At 45.1% G+C, this 24,787-nt stretch overlaps 1 protein-coding gene across 8 annotated transcripts in view; it reads left to right on the top strand.

Annotated features, from left to right (window-relative positions):
* SCNN1A (sodium channel epithelial 1 subunit alpha) overlaps positions 1-24,388 on the top strand; it is a 244,685-nt gene extending 220,297 nt beyond the window's left edge. For all 8 annotated transcript variants that reach the window (XM_056530726.1, XM_056530728.1, XM_056530724.1 and 5 more), the window contains 2 exons: positions 691-766; positions 22,852-24,388. In XM_056530726.1, the coding sequence (XP_056386701.1) occupies positions 691-766; positions 22,852-23,247 (472 nt within the window). In that variant the 3' untranslated portion in view covers positions 23,248-24,388. The remainder of the gene's footprint in view (positions 1-690; positions 767-22,851) is intronic.
* The last annotated feature ends 399 nt before the right edge of the window (positions 24,389-24,787 follow it).

Below are 24,787 nucleotides of genomic sequence, written 5' to 3'. Positions count from 1 at the left end.
TTGATGACAGCTCCGTTAAGTCTCATCCACTATTCTTGTACAAATACAAACAAAAAATATACTACAATGTATGTTAAGCAGGTAAAGCTTTGTGTGCCTTAAAGGGGAACTCCGCCCCTAGACATCTTATCCCCTATCCAAAGGATAGGAGATAAGATGTCTGATCGTGAGGGTCCTGCCGCTGGGGACCCCAGCGATCTCCCTGCTGCACCTGGCGTTCGTTTGGAGCATTGGGTGCAGCGCCGGAGGCACGTGACGTCATGGCCGCGCCCCGCTCGTTATGTCACAGCCGCGCCCCCTCCCATAGACTTGCATTGAGGGGGCATGGCCGTGACATCACGAGCGGGGCGTAACCGTGACGTCAAAAGCCTCCGCCTCACATCGCCAGTGATCCGGCACGGAGTGAAGTTCGCTGAGTCCGCCAGATGTGAGAGGAGGCCTCAGCGGGGCAATCGCGGGGGTCCCAAGCAGCAGGACCCCCCGCAATCAGACATTTTATCCCCTATCCTTTGGATAGGGGATAAGATGTTAGGGGCGGAGTACCCCTTTAAGATACAGAAGTGGGAGAGGGCTCCTGCTGCAGCCGGTAGCCTTACAGACAAATCTGAACTAAGGTTTAATAAAATGTTTATTGTATCTCATGGGCTCGCCCTATAAGTTTCATCATTTTTTTTTTTTACATTTCGACAGGGATGGAGTAGCAAAACTTAACCTTTACTTTGAAGAAATGAACTACAAAAACATCAAAGAATCTGCTACCATTAATGTAAGTGGACAGCAAAATTTACCAAAAAAGTAAATGGTGACATGGTCCATTAGATCGAATGTAAGGAATTGGTCTTAGCATTGTTTCTAGGGGAGGATACTTGATGTTACTGCGTTGCTTTTATATAAGAGGTATGAGTTATCTTGATCTTCTACAGAGGTTACAGATGCTGGAATCAGTCACTTGCAGTGCCCCTAGGGGTGGTCCACCAAAAAAAAACTAAATGTGAAAAAAGTGCAAGGGTCTGAAAACTTTCTGAATACACTGTATACTATGCTAGCCTAGTAATTAGGGATTGTAAAAGCTATGATATTTACTAAATTGGCAGAAAAATGAGGGTTTGTATATGCATGACTTATTGGTTGGGTTTTATATATATATATATATATAGAGGTGCCTAAATATATTTAAGGGAATCTGGTCTGAGGTCTGATATTTATATAGGGGTGTGGTTTAGGGTCTGATATTAATATAGGGGTCTAGTCTGTTGTCTGATATTTATATAGTTGTCTGGTCTGTTGTATGATATATTCATATAGGTGTCTGGTACGGTGTCTTAAATTTATGTAGGGTTCTGGCCTGGGGTTTGATATAGGTGTCTGGTCTGAGATTTATAGAGGGGTCTGGTCTGGGGTCTAATATTTATATAACTGTCTGGTCTGGCATCTTATATTTATATATGGGTCTGGTCTGGGGTCTCCAATTTATACAGAGGTCTCGTCTGGGGTCTACCACTTATATAGGGCTCTCATCTGGCGTCTTATTTTTATATAAGTGTCTGGTCTAGCATCTTATACAATATTTACATAGGAGTCTGGTCTGGGGTCTGATATTTATATAAGGGTCTGGTCTGGTGTCTTCTCTCTATATAGGGGTCTTGTCTGGGGTCAGATGTTTATATAGAGGTCTGGTCAGGGGTCTCAAATTTATATAGGGGTCCAGTCTGGGTCTGATACTTATATAGAGGTCAGGTATGAAGTCTGTAATTTATCCAAGAGTGTGGTCTGGGGTCTTAGATTATTATAGGGGTCTGGTCTGGGGTCTGTAATTTATCCAAGGGTGTGGTCTGGGGTCTGATATTATTATAGAGGCTCTATATATACTTAGTGATGCTGTTTTATCTAAGCTGTGCCCCTCAAAAAGACCCACTGCTGGAGTACCACCATTTCTTCATCCTTCCTGCTCTGCATGTATCTGTCTTCACTGTAACTCCAGAATTATTTTAATGAACCATGAAATTGTATATAGGAAAGCTTTTGGGGGAAGCGATCACATTGTTACACACAATAGACAATTGCAGGTACTTTCCAAATGCGGTCCTGCTCCTGTCTACTACTTCCAGCTTCCATCACTGTAACTAAGGCCTAATAAATAACAAAATAAAGGCAGTCTATGGAATGCATGTAGTATAGATAAGTTAGGGCCCAGTGCTATTGTAGACAGTACCCTCTATAATCCTATAGTAATGTCTCTAATAATGGGACAGTATTTTCTTTGCAGAAAAATGTATGTCTTCCTTATGCATTATTGAAAATTGATTTTATTTCATAATATCATAAGAATTCTCTGTTCTCAATAGAACTTGGGTCTGATGGACTATTTTACACCAAAAAGTTCCAAAAGCACTTAAAGGGGTACTCCTCTCCCCAGCGTTCGGAACATTTAGTTCCGTACGCTAGGTGCGGGCTTCGGGGGTCACCACGCCCCCTTGTGATGTCACGACCTGGCGGCATGATGTCACGAGGCGGGCATGGTGACCCCAAGGGGGGCGGGGTGTGACATCACAAGGGGGCGTGTTGACCCCCGAAGTCGACTCCCACCGTTCGGAACTAAATTTTACGAACTGAACTAAATTTCCCTTTAAGTAAAAAGTCATCCGTCTTTGTCAATTTTGGCAGGACTGGCTGACTTTTTCGTATGTAAAGGGGCCTCCTAACTCTCACCCTACAGATGATGTCAGAAGAGAAAAGGGTCAGCCATGTTGGATTTCAACTGCCCAACACTTTTTATTTTTATAGTGATAAGCCAATGCCAGAGCTGTCTGGTAGCTGCTTACCTCCCCTCTTCTTATTCACAACACATAAACATTTGGCCGAGCCGAACGTTCATGTGAATGGGGTGAACAGGAGCTGTCGGCAAAACGACCATTCAGCCAACAGCTATAAAGGGTTAATGGACACCTTAATATTTTATACAGCTCTGATCATTAAAGGGTGTTCCATAAGATAGAAGGTAAACGTATGATTATTGGTGGCCCCATTGGAGTTTCCATTCTGGTTATACATTAGATCTGGACCCTTTAGTCTCTAAGCCTAGATAAGCAATGGCATAAATACCCTCAGGGTGCTGCTTTGTAAGGGATGTGGCTACTTATTGATGAAGTTGAGATGGCCCCATGGAAATATGATGTTGTCACCCACGTAGAGGTAATATGCGTCTCTGGCAATTCAGGTTTTGGTTAGATCATGTATAGCCAGGTACATGCTCAAGCAGAAGGTCTTTACAAACCGTGTTATGAGGGAGGTGGGTGGTGGAAAGAAGAGTAGGTGAAAGGTCTTCAGAAGTCATGAGATGACGGATGTGGGTGGTGGAAAGTAGATTCTCCCACAACTCCTTCGAGAGTCAAGAGCAGAGAAATGTTGACATGGGTCTTTTTAGTGCTGCTGGTCGAGAAGTCTTACAGTAAGAGGAGGTTCTGTCTTGTATGCTCAGTAACATTTGTAGGACGCACAATAAGTCCTTCAAAGGACCATTCAGTTGATGGAATTGTGCCTAAAAGTTCAGTGTTACAGGGATCTGTGCCCCCTTTTTGCCCCCTTGTAGCATCTGCCATACATGTATAAAAGACATTTACTTCAGAAATATGGAGTGGGCAGAGGAGCTGAGTCCATACCAAATGCAGCGGGTGGTAGCTGTGTATTACTGCTGACATTTTTTGTCAATGGCTAAGACAGAGAACTTTTTTTCTCATTATTTAACCTCCTATATGCCATGGTCAATAGCAACTAGTATTTAGATGAGGGTGACCCTCTGTCATTTTATTCATTCTTCGTGGCATACGTTCTACATGTAAACAATAATCAGAGATTTGGCTCCATACGGACATGATGATGTGGTGGCAGGGTGTGTGGTGCTGGGCAGATGCTGTTACCCTAGGGGCAGATGGTATTAACCCCTTGTATTCGTGATGCCAGGGCGTGGTTTAGCCTATAACCACCCGAAGGTATTCCGCTGGATCCTGGGCTAGGCACAGGGGCAATAAGGACTCCGATGCAAAGATACGGACAACGGTAGCTTTACTGAGGGTAGACAGATGGTAAAGTCTATACAGTTAAGTCAGGGCCTAAGGAGGTGACCAGTGACTCAGAGACCTTGCAGGCTCGCTTGGACTTTTAGTGGGACAGAGTATTTTAGTGCAGGCCACGGTGACTAAACAGACGACTTGACTTGACTGATGACAATTATTGCAGGTTTAGCTTGACTGGGCTTGAGGCCTTCAATGCTCTGGACACACACACTGAAACAACTTGACTGCACTGGACCTCAACACAAAGAGAGAGAGAAGCTATCTCCACCCAGGGCTTATATGGGGGGGGGGACGAGCAGGGAGCCCATAGGTCACCCTTGTGGTCAGCTGGTCACTGGTACCTCCTGGGTAACAATTACATGGTACATTTTATTAAAGGTATAACACATCTTATAATACAAAACTTATGCACAAATGGGGAAACAACTACAGGGGGCCCTGTGGACACTGCCTGACAGGGCCGGAAAGGTACGGGGCAGCATCATCCCGTACTGGGCCACCACAAGGACATCACACAGTTCCTCCATATAGACATGATGCGATCAAACGGTTCCTCCATATGGACATGATGACATCACACAGTTCCTCCATATGGACATGATGACATCACACAGTTCCTCCATATGGACATGATGACATCACACAGTTCCTCCATATGGACATGATGACATCACACAGTTCCTCCATATGGACATGACGACATCACACAGTTCCTCCATACGGACATGATGACATCACACAGTTCCTCCATATGGACATGATAACATCACACAGTTCCTCCATATGGACATGATGACATCACACAGTTCCTCTATATAGACATGATGACATCACACAGTTCCTCCATATGGACATGACATCACACAGTTCCTCCATACGGACATGATGACATCACACAGTTCCTCCATATGGACATGATGACATCCCACAGTTCCTCCATATGGACATGATGACATCACACAGTTCCTCCATATGGACATGATGACATCACACAGTTCCTCCATATGGACATGATGACATCACACAGTTCTCCATATGGACATGATGACATCACACAGTTCCTCCATATGGACATGATGACATCACACAGTTCTACCATATAGACATGATGACATCACACAGTTCCTCTATATGAACATGATGACATCACACAGTTCCTCCATATAGACATGATGACATCACACGGTTCCTCCATATGGACATGATGACATCACACAGTTCCTCCATATGGACATGATGACATCACACAGTTCCTCCATATAGACATGATGACATCACACAGTTCCTCTATATGGACATGACGACATCACACAGTTCCTCTATATGGACATGACGACATCACACAGTTCCTCTATATGGACATGATGACATCACACAGTTCCTCTATATGGACATGATGACATCACACAGTTCCTCTATATGAACATGATGACATCACACAGTTGCTGCAGATTTGTTGGATCCATGATGCGAATCTCCGGTTCCACCAAATCCCAGCTGTGTTCTATTTGATGAGATCTGGTGACTGTGGAGGCCATTGGAGTCCAGTGACCTCATTGTCCTGTATGAGATGATGTCATGTGACATGGGGCATTATCCTGCTGGAAGTATCATCAGAAGATGGGTCCATTGTGGTCATAAAGGGATGGACATGGTCAGTAACAATACTCAGGTAGGTTCTGGTGTTTAGACGAGGGTCAATTGGTACTAAGGGGCCCAAAGTGTGCCCAGAAAATGTCCCCCCCACCATTACACCACCAGCCTGAACCACCGATACAAGGCAGGATGGATCCATGCTTTCAAGTTGTTTATGCCAAATTCTGACTCTGCCATCTGAATGTCACTGCTGGAATCAGACCAGACAATGTTCTTCCAGTTTTTTATTGGCCAGTTTTGGTGCCTGTGTGAATTGTAGCCTCAGTTTCCTGTTCTTAGCTGACAGGAGATGCCCCCTGTGTGGTCTTCTGCTGCTGTATAGTATTTTGAGATGATAGTCTGCATACCTTGGTTGTAACAAATGATTATTTGAGTCACTGTTGGTTTTTTGTCATCCAGTCGGCCCATTCTCCTGTGACGCCAACAAGGCATTTTTGTCCACACAACTACCGCTCACTGACACTGGATATTTTCTCTTTTTTGGACCATTCTCTTTAAACCCCAGAGATGGTTGTGCGTCAAAATCCCAGAAGATCAGCAGTTTGTGAAATAGTCAGACCAGCCCGTCTGGCACCGATAACCATGTCACGTTTAAAGTCACTGAAGTTGTCTTGACCATGTCTACATGCCTAATTGTATTTAGTTTCTGCCATATGATTGACTGATTAACTTTTTATGTTAACAAGCAATCGACCAGGTGTACCTAATAAAGTGATTAGTGGGCGTTGGTCACCCATTACTCATTAGGATCCTGTGACAGAGAGAAGGAATTGTAGCCTACAGGAGATACAATTTTGTTGATCATCCGGGACCACTCTTACATTCTTTTTTTTACTAGTGTTGTGCCCTATGTATCTGTTTTTTAAAGGGGTACTCCACCCCTAGACATCTTATCCCCTATCCAAAGGATAGAGGATAAGATGTCTGATCGCGGGGATCCTGCCACTGGGGACCCCCCGTGGTCTTAGCTACGGCACTTCAGACATCCGGTACACGGAGCGAACTTTGCTCCGTGCTGAATGACTGGCGATGCAGGGGGCGGAGGCTCGTGACATCACAGTCACGCCCCCTTGTCACGTCATGACCACGCTCCCTCAATGCAAGTCTATGGGAGGGGGCGTGACGGACGCCACGCCCCCTCCCATAGACTTGCATTGAGGGAGCGTGGTCGTGTCATCACAAGGGGGTTGTGACTGTGAAGTCACGAGCCTCCGCCCCCCTGCATCGCCAGTCACGGACATCCCGCCCCCTTCCATAGACTTGCATTGAGGGAGCGTGGTCGTGTCATCACAAGGGGGGTGTGACTGTGATGTCACGAGCCTCTGCCCCCCCTGCATCGCCAGTCACGGACATCACGCCCCCTCTCATAGACTTGCTTTGAGGGGGCGGGGCCGTGACATCACAAGCAGGGTGTGAACGTGACGTCACAAGTCTTCGGCACTGCATCCGACGCTATAAACGAATGCCGGGTGCAGCAGGGAGAGCTCGGGGGTCCCTATCGGTGGGATCCCTGTGATCAGACATCTTATACCCTATCCTTTGGACAGGAGATAAGATGTCTAGGGGCGGAGTACCCCTTTGAGGATTCTTTCCTGGTGATAAGCCTCATTTCCATAACATAGGTTCTCAGAAACACTAGACATCCTCATACGTGTATAGCGTAACCTGCATTACACATTATAATAACTGGATATATATATATATTCCATTAAATATGACCATTGCATCTACACACGTTAGTAAATATAGGTTAGGTGCTGCTCTCGACATGTTCTGGGGACGTGACTGTAGACGACTATTAATTTACATAAAATGGTTGTGACACAGGAGGAAGTAACATAAATAGATAAATAAAGGGATACATGAGGTTGCTGAGAACAAAGGGACAGGCCAGGCTGCCATTGGCTCAGATGAGACGTGATTTGCATACGGCAGGTGGCGTAACCTGTTCTCTATAACTCTGGGAAACGACTGTCTGTAACTTATTATCTCGGTATTGATGCATTGATGTTCCCCACACCCATCTCTCTCTTCTCTTCTGATACAGGTCACTGCATTACTAAGCAGGGTTACTGTTTAGGTATCTGCTAGAAAAGTTGAGCAGCATCCCCTGTGGAAGACATAATCAATGGCTGTGGTGGCCCAGTGCGTACCCTGTGCTCCTGCTGTCCTGTCAGGCAGCCTCCTTCACTGCCCCCAAGGCCCCCTGTTTAAAATTGTCATCTTATGACCCCCTATAACTTTTTATTTTTCCGCATACAGGGATGTATGAGGCTCATTTTTTGTGCCATGGTCTGTATTTTTATTAGTACCATTTTTGTTTTGTTGGGACTCTTTGATCGCTTTTTATTAATATTTTTATGGTATATGGACTATTTTGGACTTTGGTATTTTTTTTACATGTACGCCATCGACCATGCGGTTTGGCTAACCTTATATTTTAATAGTTTGGACATTTTCACATGCGGAGGTTCCACATATGATTATTATTTTTGTTTTTTATTACATTATTTTATTTTTTTTTTAAATGGGAAATGGGGGATTTAAACTTTTATTAGGGGAGGGGCTTATTCACATTTCTAAACTTTTTTTCTTTACACTTTTTACTTTTTTTCCTTTTTTTTTAGCCCCCATAGGAGGCTGTACCATGCAATCTTCTTATTGCATATACTCATCAATGCTTTGCCATAGCATAGCATTGATCAGTGTTATCGGTGCTCTGCTGCTCCAGCCTGCATGGCTTGGAGCAATAGAGCACCGATCGGACAGCGAGAAAGGAGGTAAAGACCCTCCTGCTGTCCTCTCAGCTGATCGGGACATCGCGATTTTGTCGCAATAGCCCCGATCAGTTCCCCTGAGCTACCAGGATACTTTAGGTTTAATTTATGATGCCGCGATCAACTTTTATCGGGGCATCTAAAGGGTTAATGCCAGGCATCAGCCCAATCGGTGATGCCTGGCTACTGATAGCAGTTGGGACCCACGGGGTTTAAAACCTTCTCCGCTTGTAGAACGCGTTAAATGCCGGTAACTGGACTCAGGGGGTACATGAATGCCCTGAGTCCTTAAGGACTCGGGAACGGGGGCGTACCTGTATGGCCTGCGTCCCCAAGTGGTTAAAGTCTAAACTAGCAAAGAGGAAAAAAAATCCTACTCCAAAAAGTTGCATCTGGAATGTGAATCTAAAACTCATTTGTCTGCGGATCTGCATTTGGTTGACCATAGTGCATATCGCATCTCTGCTTTTTGTTTGTCTTTGTGCCACTTTACGTGTTGTGTGTCACTAGGTTTGGTCAGGGTCCGGTGCCCTTCTGGGTGTCCTTCCTGTCTGTCTAGGGTACGTGTCTATGGCCATTAGGTTCTCCACCTCCCTGCAACCCCAGGTCCTTTCAGCAGGGATGCCAACCAGTATACGGCTCCTTGGTAGATACGCGGGCTGACGCCTAGGTGGATGCCGGGAACATTTATGGTTCCTTAGTTGCTGCAGCCTTGCAGGTGACTTCTGGCCCAGATGTAAGGGGGCTTGCCATAGACCACATTCTCCTGCATGTTTTTTGTGTTAACACGTTGTGCACATTTTCTTGCACTTGGGTGATAGAGCACATTCCTCTGCTCTTAAAAATGAAAAAAAAAATTGCATATGATGCAATTTAAATTTAACATTTTTTTTTTTTATGCCAAAACCAGAAGTAGATCCTAAACAGAGTAACATAGATTTTGGAAAGACTTACACTTCTTCTTTCAGTATGAGTTCTGTTTTTCTTTTACCTTTGTCCACACAGTTGAAGCAATATGCATTATGAGCATGAACTTCAGTCCTTATTATTTTCCATATTCGCTTTAGACCTACCGTATTTTTCGCCGTATAAGACGCACTTTTTCTTACCCAAAACTCGGGGGAAAAAGTTGGTGTGTCTTATACGGCGAATACACACACCTATCGCGGCGGTCCCTGCGGCCATCAACGGCCGGGACCCGCGGCTAATGCAGGACATCACCGATCACGGTGATGCCCTGTATTAACCCTTCAGATGCGGCGATCAAAGCTGACCGCCGCGTCTGAAGGGAAAGTGACACTAACCCGGCTGCTCAGTCGGGCTGTTCGGGACCGACGCTGTGAAATCGCGACGTCCCGAACAGCTTACAGGACACCTGGAGGGAACTTACCTGCCTCCTCGGTGTCTGCTCCGTGGCGGGGATCCCCTGCATGGCCGGCGCTTTCCTTCGACATCATCACGTCGTCGCGCACGCCGTCCCGTCATCCAATAGGAGCGGCGTGCGTAGCGACGTGATGACGGCGATGGAGAGCGTGAATCCCGGGGAAGAAGAAGTCCGGAGCGTCGGGGACACCACGGGGACATCGATGGAGCGACATCCAGGGCAGCGGTGATGGGTCCGGAGCGGCGGGGACACGTGAGTATTACCTCCTATACCAGTGGGCTTCAACCTGCGGACCTTTAGATGTTGCAAAACTACAACTCCCAGCATGCCCGGACAGCCAACGGCTGTCCGGGCATGCTGGGAGTTGTAGTTTTGCAACATCTGGAGGTCCGCAGGTTGAAGATCACTGTTGGGTTCAGAATCTTTTTTTTCTAGATTTTGCACCTTTAAAATTGGGTGCGTCTTATATGCCGATGCGTCCTATAGGGCGAAAAATACGGTATTTAGTTGAATGTCCGAAACAACCAAATTTCCCTTTACAGGGAACATAGTAATACCTGGGCTTAGATTTAATATAGTTATAGCTTATTATGGATCTATCCGGCACTTGAAGGACCCCTTACCTCTTTCCATACTTTGTTAGAGAGATGCTGTCCAATCCACCTTGTAGGAATTAAGTGCCGTGACCGTGTTGAGTTCAGGCCTTTCTACGATTATTTCAACCCATGGGGTCCCCTTTTCCTTAAAGGGGTCCCGGTGGGAAAAAGAATGTTTTCAAATCAACTGGTGCCAGAAAGGTAAACAGATTTGTAAATTACTTCTATTTAAAAATCTTAATCTTTCCAGTACTTATCAGCTGCTGTATGCTCCAGAGGAAGTTGTGTAGTTCTTCCCAGTCTGACCACAGTGCTCTCTGCTGACCCCTCTGTCCATGTCAGGAACTGTCCAGAGCAAGAGAGGTTTGCTATGGGGATTTGCTCCTGCTCTGGACAGTTCCTTACATGCAGCAGAAATCACTGTGGTCAGACTGGAAAGAACTACACAACTTCCGGTGGAGCATACAGCAGCTCATAAGTACTGGAAGGATTACGTTTTTCAAATAGAAGTAATTTACAAATCTGTATAACTTTCTGGCATTACTTGATTTGAAAACCTTTTTTTTTTTCCTTCAGAGTACCCCTTTAACTCTTGTGGTCCCCTTTTCTAATAGCAGCTGCTAGAGATGAGCGAACTTACAGTATATTCGATTCGTCACGAACTTCTCGGCTCGGCAGTTGATGACTTTTCCTGCATAAATTAGTTCAGCTTTCAGGTGCTCCGGTGGGCTGGAAAAAGTGGATACAGTCCTAGGAGACTCTTTCCTAGGACTGTATCCACCTTTTCCAGCCCACGGGAGCACCTGAAAGCTGAACTGATTTACGCAGGATAAGTCATCAACTGCCGAGCCGAGAAGATCGTGACGAATCAAATTTACTGTAAGTTCGCTCATCTCTAGCAGCTACCTAGGCTGCCTCTCTGATACACAGAAGCTTAGATTGGATATGGCTTGTTTATCCTAGGCCCAAAACCCTATGGGTTCCCCTCTATAAATTTGTTTCTGATATTGAATGATATAAGATGAAAAACTATTTCTAAAATAAAAAAAAATTATTGGGGAGCTTTTTACTCCAAATTTTCAAGTCCTGAAGAGAAAAACCCAACAAACTATGGCCCTCATTTACTATTGCACACCCGACATGTTTTGTCGGGTTGAGCGCCAGTTGCGGGCGCATTGCGCCTGAAATTCTGTCTGCGCCAGAATTTGCGCCTGAAATTGCGCCTGAATTGAAAAAAACCCAACTAACTCTCCATTTTGCTGAGAATACCCCGAAAAAGGGGCGTGGCCGTCGGGGAAAGGGGGCATGGTCACAGAAAAGGGGCGAGTTCCTGACATTTTCACAAAATCCCAACATATTTACTAAGGTTTCCACATAAAATGTGGTGGATTTGAACTGAGGAAAACCCGACAGATCAGAGCGTGTGTAAAAAAAAGCAAAATGTAGGAAAAGTGGAAAATGTAGGGAAATCTTAGTAAATATGGTGGGAAATAAATTGTAGGGAATTAAACCCCACAAAGAAACCTACACAACACTCTTAGTAAATAAGGGCCATAGTGTTTTCCTGATATGTAAAGTTTAGGGTTTTATCTCGCTGATCTTGCACAACGGGTTTGTGGTCTACAGTCAGGTTCTCCTTTCCATTAAACATCTTTGCAATGTCAGGTTGTGTAGAGCTCAATGTACGCAGCAGCTTCATACTCATGTGATGACTTTGCTTTCTGCATGTGACAAGGATTTCCGGCTGTGATAGATATAAAGATACAGAGTTAACCGAGGCTGCTCAGGGCGGGTTTTACCCAGGTATTACCTTTCTGCAACCTGGGGAGTCACCTCAGCAACATCTTACTTTGTGGCCACCATTAAAGGGGTACTCCACTGGAAAACATTTTTTTTTTTTTAAGATCAACTGGTGCCAGAAAGTTAAACAGATTTCTAAATTACTTTTATTAAAAAATCTTAATCCTTCCACTACTTATCAGTTGCTGTTATGGTCCACAGGAATTTCTTTTCTTTTTAAAGGGTACCTCTCATCAAAAAAAACTTTTGATATATTATAGATTAATGTATGCAGAATAACTTTACAATTGCATGTTATTAAAAAATATGCTTCTTTCTATTTAATTTTCCACTTTGAAGAAATGACCACTAGGGGTCTCCCTACCAGTCCTGGCAGCAAGCATTTCAGACTCATGCTGGAGTCCTAAACACTACGAGCTGCCAGTCTGCTTTGTTCACAAAGGAGAACACTCAGAGCTGCCAGCCTGCTTTGTTCACAGCCTGTTTGGCTGTGAACAAAGCAGGCTGGCAGCTCTGAGTGTTTAGGACTCCAGCATGAGTCAGAAATGCTTGCGGACAGTACTGATCGGGAAAAATACAATAGAAAGAAGCATATTTTTCATTAACATGTTATTGGAAAGTTATTCAACATTCATTAATCTAAAATATATAAAAAAAAATTTTGATGAGAGGTACCCTTTAAATTTCCTTTCTGCCTGACCACAGTGCTCTCTGCTGACACCTCTGTCCATTTTAGGAACTGTCCAGAGCAGCATAGGTTTTCTATGGGGATTTGCTCCTACTCTGTACAGTTCCTAAAATAGAAAGAGATGTCAGCAGAGAGCACTGTGGTCAGACAGAAAGGAAATTCAAAAAGAAAAGAACTTCCTGTGGATCATAACAGTAGCTGATAAGTACTAGAAGGGTTAAGATTTTTAATAGAAGTAATTTACAAATCTGTTTAAAGAGGCACTGTCATTGTTAAAAACTTTTCATATATTGCAGGACTCATTATAATATGGCATTTCAGAATATACACCTGTTAAAAAAAAATGTACATTTTCACCTGAAATTCAAGCTCAAAATAGCCACCACTAGGGGTCGCCTGTCTTTTAGCTAGGCAGACTAGTCTTGATTTTACAGCATACTGGATACCGGCCGTAAAGCATACCGGTATCCAGTATAGGAGATTTCTATTGTGTATGCAAAACTACAGATAAAGGATGTGTGGACATGCTGGGAGCTGTAGTTTTACAACAGCTGGAGGCAACACTGCTCGAACACAGTTATTTACAAACATTGCAGCTTCAGTTGTTACTAAACTACAACTCCCAGCATGCTGAAATAGTCAAAGCTTTCTCGGACCCCTGAATGACAAAGAAGTTGATCAGACATTCAGGAGCCTGTGAAAGATGAATGACACACATAGTGACAGCTGTGCTGATTAGCATCCAGCTTTACTAGGAGAAGATAAAACAGATAGAACATGTATTCATAAAAATGCTGTACTTTTATCTAAAAAATCCTTGCACTAATTTTATAAAGATCTATTCTTATATTTATACATTTTATCCTGTTATGAATTCACCATAATGTCTTCTGATTACTGCAGGCAAGCTCCAAGCATCTTCCTCTGTGTAACATGACACAGCATAAAACCAGAGAGGAAAGGGTTACAGAGTAGAGAGTACTGATTGGCTGACTGCCCAGGCTTGCTCCTGTGAGGGAGACAGACTGACACGCCCCTGTCACGATGCCGGCTGGCAGGTAGTGGATCCTCTGTGCCAGAGAGGGATTGGCGAGGACCGCGCTAGTGGACCGGTTCTAAGTCACTACTGGTTTTCACCAGAGCCCGCCGCAAAGCGGGATGGTCTTGCTGCGGCGGTAGTGACCAGGTCGTATCCACTAGCAACGGGTCACCTCTCTGACTGCTGATGATAGGCGAGGTACAAGGGAGTAGACAGAAGCAAGGTCGGACGTAGCAGAAGGTCGGGGGCAGGCGGCAAGGTTCGTAGTCAGGGTGGATAGCAGAAGTTCTGGTACACAGGCTTTAGACACACAAAACGCTTTCACTAGGCACAAGGGCAACAAGATCCGGCAAGGGAGTGCATGGGAGGAGGTTAGATATAGTCAGGGACCAGGTGGAAGCCAATTAAGCTAATTGGGCCAGGCACCAATCATTGGTGCACTGGCCCTTTAAGTCTCAGGGAGCTGGCGCGCGCGCGCCCTAGAGAGCGGAGCCGCGCGCGCCAGCACATGACAGCAGGGGACGGGAACGGGTAAGTGACCTGGGATGCGATTCGCGAGCGGGCGCGTCCCGCTGTGCGAATCGCGTCCCCAACGGCCATGACAGTGCAGCGCTCCCGGTCAGCGGGACTGACCGGGGAGCTGCAGGGAGAAAGACGCCGTGAGCGCTCCGGGGAGGAGCGGGGACCCGGAGCGCTAGGCGTAACAGTACCCCCCCCCCTTAGGTCTCCCCTTTTTTTTGTCCGGTAACTGCCTCCCCTGGGATGAGGACACCGGGAAGGAATGGATGGTTTCCTCAATGGCAGGCAGTACAGCAGGAGTAGGAATGGGGAGGGAGGGCAGAGGGTGAAGCTTGGCACGGGGCAGGGAGACACAAGGACGGGAGCCATGAGGGGACACAGAGGCTTGCCTGAAGGGACTGGGAGGGGGGGAAAGGCATTTTCTGTGGCAGGCAGAGTCCCTAACGACTTTAGGGGGACCGGATACAGGAGGAACCACAGGGTCACGGCAGGGAGTACTGGGAACTGGTTTAAGGCAGTCCTTGGAACAAGAGGGACCCCAACTCTTGATCCCCCCAGTGGACCAGTCCAGGGTTGGGGAATGGTGTAGAAGCCAGGGTAGTCCAAGGAGAACTTCGGAAGTGCAATTGGGAAGGACAAAAAATTCAATTTTCTCGTGATGAGGTCCAATGCACATTAGGAGGGGCTCCGTGCGGTAACGCACGGTGCAATCCAACCTGGCTCCGTTGACCGCGGAAATGTGGAGTGGCTTGACAAGACGGGTCACCGGAATGCGGAATTTATTCACCAAGGACTCCCGAATAAAATTCCCAGAAGCACCAGAGTCCAGGCAGGCCACGGCTGAGAGGGAAGAGCTGGCTGAAGTAGAAATCCGTACAGGCACCGTGAGACGTGGAGAAGCCGACTTAGCATCAAGAGACGCCACACCCACGAGAGCTGGGTGCGAGCGTGCGTTTCCCAGACGTGGAGGACGGATAGGGCAATCCACCAAAAAATGTTCGGTACTGGCACAGTACAGACAAAGATTCTCTTCCTTACGGCGATTCCTCTCTTCCAGGGTCAGGCGAGACCGATCCACTTGCATGGCTTCCTCGGCGGGAGGCCTAGGCGCAGATTGCAGTGGAGACTGTGGGAGAGGTGTCCAGAGATCTAAGTCTTTTTCCTGGCGGAGCTCTTGATGTCTCTCAGAAAAACGCATGTCAATGCGAGTGGCTAGATGAATGAGTTCATGTAGATTAGCAGGAGTTTCTCGTGCGGCCAGAACATCTTTAATGTTGCTGGATAGGCCTTTTTTAAAGGTCGCGCAGAGGGCCTCATTATTCCAGGAAAGTTCAGAAGCAAGAGTACGGAATTGTATGGCGTACTCGCCAACGGAAGAATTACCCTGGACCAGGTTCAGCAGGGCAGTCTCAGCAGAAGAGGCTCGGGCAGGTTCCTCAAAGACACTTCGAATTTCCGCGAAGAAGGAGTGTACAGAGGCAGTGACGGGGTCATTGCGGTCCCAGAGCGGTGTGGCCCATGACAGAGCTTTTCCAGACAGAAGGCTGACTACGAAAGCCACCTTAGACCTTTCAGTAGGAAACTGGTCCGACATCATCTCCAAGTGCAGAGAACATTGCGAAAGGAAGCCACGGCAAAACTTAGAGTCCCCATTAAATTTGTCCGGCAAGGACAGGCGGAGGCTAGGAGTGGCCACTCGCTGCGGAAGGGGTGCAGGAGCTGGCGGAGGAGATGATTGCTGCTGAAGTTGCGACTGAAGTTGCTGCACAATGGTGAATACTTCCGACAGCTGGTGGGTTAGATGGGCGATCTGTCGGGATTGCTGGGCGACCACCGTGGTGATATCAGAGATATAAGGCAGAGGGACGTCAGCGGGATCCATGGCCGGATCTACTGTCACGATGCCGGCTGGCAGGTAGTGGATCCTCTGTGCCAGAGAGGGATTGGCGAGGACCGCGCTAGTGGACCGGTTCTAAGTCACTACTGGTTTTCACCAGAGCCCGCCGCAAAGCGGGATGGTCTTGCTGCGGCGGTAGTGACCAGGTCGTATCCACTAGCAACGGGTCACCTCTCTGACTGCTGATGATAGGCGAGGTACAAGGGAGTAGACAGAAGCAAGGTCGGACGTAGCAGAAGGTCGGGGGCAGGCGGCAAGGTTCGTAGTCAGGGTGGATAGCAGAAGTTCTGGTACACAGGCTTTAGACACACAAAACGCTTTCACTAGGCACAAGGGCAACAAGATCTGGCAAGGGAGTGCATGGGAGGAGGTTAGATATAGTCAGGGACCAGGTGGAAGCCAATTAAGCTAATTGGGCCAGGCACCAATCATTGGTGCACTGGCCCTTTAAGTCTCAGGGAGCTGGCGCGCGCGCGCCCTAGAGAGCGGAGCCGCGCGCGCCAGCACATGACAGCAGGGGACGGGAACGGGTAAGTGACCTGGGATGCGATTCGCGAGCGGGCGCGTCCCGCTGTGCGAATCGCGTCCCCAACGGCCATGACAGTGCAGCGCTCCCGGTCAGCGGGACTGACCGGGGAGCTGCAGGGAGAAAGACGCCGTGAGCGCTCCGGGGAGGAGCGGGGACCCGGAGCGCTAGGCGTAACAGCCCCCTCCAGCCTGCACAATGAAAAAGTAACTCACCAGCAGATAAATGCTTATATCTCTGGATATATAGGTCCGAGACACACAAAAATTATATGCACATGATCAGGATTGGGCCCTGAGTAACAAATCACTTTTTTTCTTTTGTTTTTTTTTGTTTTTGCACTATGACAGGTACGCTTTAACTTTCTGACACCAATTGATTAAAAAAATATATGTTTTTCAGTGTACCCCGCTGGAAAACATTTTTTTTTTAATCAATTGATGCCAGAAAGCTAAACAGATTAGCAAATTACTTCTATATTAAAATCTTAATTCTTCCAGTACTTATCAACTGCTGAATGCTCCACAGGAAGTTCTTTTCTTTGTTTTCTTTATGTCTGACCACAGTGTTCTCTGCTGACATCTCTGTCCAGAGGTGTCAGCAGAGAGCACTGTGGTCAGAAAGAAAGGAAATTCAAAAAGAAAAGAACTTCCTGTGGAGCGTACATCAGCTGATAAGTACTGGAAGGGTTAAGATTTTTAAATAGAAATAATTTACAAATCTGTTTAACTTTCTGGCACCAGTTGACTTAATTTTTTTTCCAGTGGAGTACCCCTTTAACTCACTGCCCCAAATTTACAAAAAGGCGCAAGTCAGGTCATAAATTTGGTGCAATTTCAGAAATTCAGTCATATGTGTGGATTTACCCCCCTTTCAGGTGATAGTTCCAGGAAGCTCTTTCAGAGGCGATTTCTTGTGTGTTACTACAGGGCAGTTTAGTAGCTTCATTGTGAATGTCCTTTTTATTTTACATTTCATTTTACATCTTTTCATTAGCTCACAGGGTTATAAATCCTATGAGAGGAAGGGGGAGTGTCCCTCTTTGTGGTGGTGGTGGGAGGGGGTATGTCCCTACCTTGTGGTGGTGGGATGTGATTGGTGCACCTGCTAATGCAGCCTTGTCCATGAGTCATCTCTTGTCCATGACTCATTGACAAGTCTGAGGCTGCTGCACGACTGGTTAGTGTCCCAGTAGTAATGGGGACCTCTAGTGGTAGGATGTGAAACAAACATATTACAAAAGGTGCATAATTTGCATCAGTAAAAACTTAGGAATTTAAATTTTACAGTAATAATTTGGATAAACAAGTATGGTTTGTAAACTTAATTGTACCAGATATCCAGACTTTCCATCCTAACCCTATTGAAAAATATGTACAAATGTAAAACAAAATAAAAATAAACATTTTATATATATATATATATATATATATATATATATATATATTACATTTTTGTAAAAAATTTGTATCACCTTGTTATTTGAAATATATATATATATATATTTTTTAAATAACAAGGTGATCTGCTTATATTAAAGGGGCACTCCACCCCTAGACATCTTATCCCCTATCCAAAGGATAGGGGATAAGATTTCAGATCACCGGGGTCCCGCTGCTGGGGACCCCCGGGATCACCGCTGCGGCACCGTGTTATCATTACTGCACAGAGGGAGTGCAGTTCGCTCTGCGCGTAATGACGGGCAATACAGGGACCGGAGCATCGTTACATCACGGCTCTGCCCCTCGTGACGTCACGGCCCGCTCCCTCAATACAAGTCTATGGAAGGGGGCGTGGCGGTCATCACGCCCCCTGTTATAGACTTGCATTAAGGGGGCGGAACCATGACGTCACGCTGCTCCGTCCCCTCTATCATCCGTCATTACGCACAGAGTGAACTCGCTCTGTGCAGTAATGATAGTGGGGTGCCGATCTGACATCTTATCCTCTATCCTTTGGATAGGGGATAAGATGTCTAGGGGCGGAGTACCTCTTTAATGAGTCATTTCAACTAATTTTGGTAATGTGTGTTTTTTATGCCACTTTACATTTTAAAGGGGTTGTGCCAAATTTTGCACCTTTTTTAAAATAGTCGCATATTCATAAATTCCAGCCCACTACAAAAACCTGACTCAAAACATGTATACCACAGCCAAACACAGGAATGCACGTCTATGAAAAGTCACAACTGCGCCCAAATATTGAGACAATTTTACCAAAGAAAACAAGGGCAAAATGCTTTATAAATACCCCCCATAGTATGGCAGCATTTACTAATGGGGTTCTGTATGACCCCATTGGAGGTTCTGCAGAGAGTCTGGTCTTGAGTCTGAGTTAAGAGTTTGATCTGATTTATTCAGGAATCTGGGCTCTGAATTAATGTAGGGGGTCTTCTCTGGGTCAGAAATAGTTTAGAGGTCTGGTGTTAAATCCAAATTTATGTAAAGTTCTTGTTTGAGTTTTAAATTAATTTAGAGGTCAGGTCTGAATTTATTAACGGGTACAAGGGGTTTTAATTAATTTAAGGGTCTGATCTGGGATAAGTATTAATTTATGGTTCTGGTTTGCAGTCTAAATTGATTTAGGGGTCTGGTCTGTTGTCTCAATTAAATAAGGGCTCTGATCTGGGGGTCTGAATTGCTTTAGGGGTCTGGTCTGGGGGTCCCAAATAAAGGGTCTGATCTGAGGTCTGAATTGGTTTAGAGTTCTGGTCTTGGGGTCTGATGTGGGGTCTAGTCTGGGGTCTGAATTGATTTAGAACTCTTATCTTCAGTCTGAACTTATTAAGGGGTCTGATCTGTGGTCTGAAATTGCTTAGGGTTCTGGTCTGGGACCTGGATTAATTTAGGGGTCTGATGTGGAGTTTGAATTCATTTAGGAGTCTGGTCTGTGGTCTGTACCAATTTATGGGTCTGGTCTGGGGTCTAATTTGGTTTAGGGTTCTGGTCTGGACCCTAATTTAATTTAGGGGTCTGATGTGGGGTCTTGTATGGCATCTGAATTGGTTTAGAACTCTTATCTTGGGTCTGAACTTATTAAGGGGTCTGGTCTGGGGTCTAAATTTGTTTAGGGTTCTGGTCTGGGACCTGGATTAATTTAGGGGTCTGATGTGAAGTTTGAATTCATTTAGGAGTCTGGTCTGTATTAATTTATGGGTTTGGCCTGGGGTCTGAATTGGTTTAGGGTTTTATCATTTTTTCTGTTAACAAAATAGGATTGTTTTTCTTGTACTTATATTAGCATATCATATATACAACATATATTATTTGTTTTTAGCATTTGGTGATCTCCATTGCTAGAGCCCTTTATGGCTCCATTAGACACTGTATAGCATTCCTATTTTTACACTACACAATAGTGTACAAATATTGTTCCTCCTGGTTTACTCCCTATAACTGCACTGCCCTAGGCACCTGCCTACTCTGCCCATATGATTAATAGAGACCTTCTGTACATTTGCACCGGAACTCACATATACACAAAATGATTTTATGAGAAAACATTTACGAGCCAAATATAAATACTCCATTAAATGAAAGTTTATCAGATGAGAAATAATCATTATATTGTTTAAATAAAGTAACTATCAACATTCTGTGAATCATTGTTAGTCAGCTCATAGAGGAGCGTGCCCATTTCAGGGAAGGTTAGAGGAAGTAAGTGTTGGTTAAACCTGAGACCCGAGAACCTGTCGAGTTAACATGAAATAGACCTTTTACAACAAATTAAGATGATCTATGGGAGTTTTATTATGACTTGTATAATTTTCAGCTTTCTCCCTGGGGCAGTCAAAGTCAGTACTAACCCCATATGACCTGATCACTGAATACAGTCTCTTCCCTATAGAGAAATGAGAATTGTGGCGTCCTCTTATGTGAAGCCTTTTAAAGGGTAACTCTCATTAAAAAAAAATTCCTATTGTACTCCTTATGGTAAATAAAAAAATATTTCTAATATACCTTGTTTAAAAAAAAATGAAGTTTTCTATGTTTTATTTGTGCTTAAAAAATCTCAAGAGCACATTTTCCCCATCTCATACACAGACAGGACCGAGGTCCAAACACAGAAAGTGCAGCCTGGAGTGCTGAGGGGGGGGGGGGTGTCCAGCCTCATCCAATCATAGCTCATCTCACACTTAACTGCCATATGCTGTTGGCTGGACACACCCCCTCAGCACTCCAGGCTGCACTTCCTGTGTTTGGGCTTCGGTCCTAAGTCTGTGTATGAGATGGGGGAAAATGTGCTCTTGAGCTTTTTTAAGAACAAATAACACATAGAAAATTTCATTTTTTTTTAAACAAAGTATATTAGAAATATTTTTTATTTACCATAAGGAGTGCAATAGCTAAAATTTGTTTTATTGAGAGTGACCATTGAATACTGTGACTGCAAGTACAGATGAACTCGGCACTGCTGGTGATGTGCACCGCCCCTTGGAGTGGTTGCTCAACGAATCCCGACAGCTCACCTGTAATAGTGTAATCCAATATCAACCATGTCAGGACACTCACCATTGGCATATAAAACTTCTTTATTCCAACAAAAAGAACGGGTGCATACAGAAAAAGGAACGGATGGACAAAGGTGCGGGGATGACTCCATGGGTCGACCGGAACAGGGAAAGGGCACTGCAGCTTGCTGGGACCTGCAGAACTTTTGGGTCAGACTTCAACACAGCCACTCTGACGATAATTGACTTGACTAGTGACTTGACTTTGGTAGAGACAGCAGACATAGATGAGTTGACTTACTGACAATGTGGCTGGTGTGCAGGTTTTATGGCCTCTGGGTGTACTGGACGCAGGATCTGTGCTTTGCTGAGTGATTGTGTGAGAGATTGTAATGGCTCCCCCTCTTATAAAGGGGGGCTGAGCAAGAAGCCCATAGGTCAAGCTGCAGGTCAGGTGGTCAACTGGTGCTCTCTGGGTAACATAAAACATCATGTGAACATAACAGGTGATACCTCCAAAGGTCCTTAAAGGTCCTTTATACTTTATATACCTACACATAACATTATACACCATATGTACAACACTATACATAACCTCAGACTTACTACTATGGGGGAGACGCTTCAGGGAAACCCCTAGGACAATGAAGGACTCAACCTGACAGGGACTAAGTATTGTACAGGAGTATATCCTGTACTGGGACATTACAACTGTATTATGTCATTGTCAGGTTAACATGCTGAACTAATGCTTGCCTAGTGGATGCCACTATAGTGGCCAAATGGTTTGCCACCATAAATCACCAGCATAGCCTCATACTGCTGTGGAATAGCTTTATTAACATGTTCTTGTATAAACTGACAATTTTATCATTTCATATAAAATAATCCTGTAACGTTGTGCGTGCTATATGCTAACCACCCCTGAATAAGTCATCTGGCAGGCTTTGTTCCCATAAATAGTCCCATCTGTCATCATGCCCATTGTGGCTTAACTGGTGTCCCCCAGAACATCATCAGAATGTCTTGTAAAGATGACCCTACAAATAAGATGAAAGTTATCCAAAATGGCTAATGTTGACCACTTTGGACAACCATCTTTCGCATAAATAACTGCATGGCGAATGATCGGCCTTGTTCTGACCAGCTTTAAGACGTAAGACACTCTGTTGGACCTCAATCAAGCCAAATTAGGTGTAATTCCAGACTGTGTGACATAACTATTTACAGTAGGACCAGTGGAGGTCTGAATTCTAGGATTCAATTGTTGCCAAGTTATTTTGGTCTTCTTTTAGCTAATCAAATGCTTGGCTATTGGCCAAATGAGTTGCCACCCAGAAACCATTAAAGGGATATACACTTCTTACTTATCCACATCACTAGTTGCCATTGTTTCTTTACAAATGGTGAAATAATAATGGCTTTCATATTTTTTTTCCCCCACAGATGGTAATGCTGTTATCCTTGATGGGAAGCCAGTGGAGTCTATGGTTCGGCTCTTCGGTCCTTTCAGTGGTGGAGATGTTAGAGTTGGTCTTTGATATCATCGCCATTGGTACAATCATTCTTTTGCATCGTTACTACACCCGTAAAAATATGTCCTTGGAAGAGCCAGGAGGAGTACCGCCGACCGACCCCTCCTATGGACAAAGGGAACAGCAAAATTCCCAGATACTACGCAATGTCCCCTCACAGAGCCAAATGAGAGTTGTAGCTGATATCACCCCCCCACCGGCCTATGAGACTCTTGACTTGAGATCTCTGGGAGGAAATTCATCTCGTAATTCCAGCATTCGTAGTTATGCTTCACATCATGGAGAGGCTGGATGGAGGGGTGAATGAGAGGAGAAAGAGGTCATTGGGTAACTGAGGTTATATAGGACGAGGGAAATAATAGCCAGGGAGGCGGGGGTGGCGCACCCTTAATAAATACACTGGACTCATAACTATAAGTACGCTGTATTCTTTCAGTGATCCTATTGACCAAGAAGCACAAGTTTTTGTTCTGCCTTGGCTACTAGAAAAAAAGGACCTGTAGCCATAAGACCAGTTTCACTTGGATGTATTATGGCCAAATTTTTGCATCTGTATTACGGTCTCAAGTCCTGGCCTGACCATAGGTCCGAGGACTCATACTGACAGCTGTCAGTTCAGGTCACCAGACCAGTGAGCAGACCCAAAAATGTGGCCATATTACACCAGTACGAGCCAGCCTTAGGCTCGGTTTACACAAAGTATTTTGATCAGTATTTGGTCAGTATAACAAAGAACTACAATAGAAAAAATTGCACACATTTTCAGTGGTTTTGGTTGGTTCTACATGGGAGCATTTGGCAAAACACTGAGCTCCAAATACTGCCATATAAAACCAGCCCAGTTTTGGCAAAAATCCTAATTGAACTACATACCAAAAACTGACCACAATACTATGTGTTAACCTGGCCTCATATGCTCACATAGGGCAGCATATAAAGCTGACATATCTGCTTTCAAACTTTCTACCATCAAATTGTTAAAGGGGTATTCCACTACCCCAGCGTTGGGACCATTTAGTTCCGAACGCTGGGTGTGGGCTTGAGGGGTCGCCACGCCCCCTCAATGCAAGTCTATGGGAGGGGGCTTAGCCCCCTCCCATAGACTTGCATTGAGGGGGCGTGGAGTATTCCTTTAAGTGACATACTTTAAGTGGTACTCCTCTGCCCCGAACGCTGGGGCAGTGGAGTACCCCTTTAAGCCCACCTTTACATACCGGAGACAAATAATATTTTTTTGTGCTCTACAGCTGTTGTTTCGACCGTTTACAGCTGAAAAAACTGGTGATTTTACAGTGTGACAACATGGTCTAAATGTAAAAAAAAGTAATTTTAAGTTCATCTAATGGTTAAAAGTTATTCATTTAGAGCTAAATTGTCATCTTATATGGGATTAAATAAACTGAGAAAATATTTAATCATTAAGTAGATAAAATGCTTCTTCTCTAGTATGGGTAAAAATGTAAGTATATATATATATATTTTTTTTTATTAAACTTGAGAATACATGAAACTTTGAAATATATGTTATCATGTAATAGGGTTGTCTTAGGCTGGGTTCACACCACGTTTTGTTAAATACGGTTCCCGTATACGGCTGGGAGGAGGGGGGCGGGGCTTAATCGCGGCGTCCGCACTCAGTCGTATTCGGGAACCATAGTTAATGTATGTCTATGAACCGACCGGAGTGAACCGCAGCCTCCGGCCGCCGCTACCAGCAGACACACTGTGAAGTGCGAGTCGCAGTGTATCCGCACATCCCGCAAATCGCGGCCGCTCCCCCAGCTCCCTGAGCTACACAGAGAGCGGCCGCGATGTGTGCGAGTACACTGCAGGGTAACTCGCACATC

The sequence above is a fragment of the Hyla sarda genome, chromosome 7 (genome assembly GCF_029499605.1).
Source record: "Hyla sarda isolate aHylSar1 chromosome 7, aHylSar1.hap1, whole genome shotgun sequence".
NCBI classification, from domain to species: domain Eukaryota; kingdom Metazoa; phylum Chordata; class Amphibia; order Anura; family Hylidae; genus Hyla; species Hyla sarda.
This window is presented reverse-complemented; position numbering and strand designations above follow the sequence as displayed.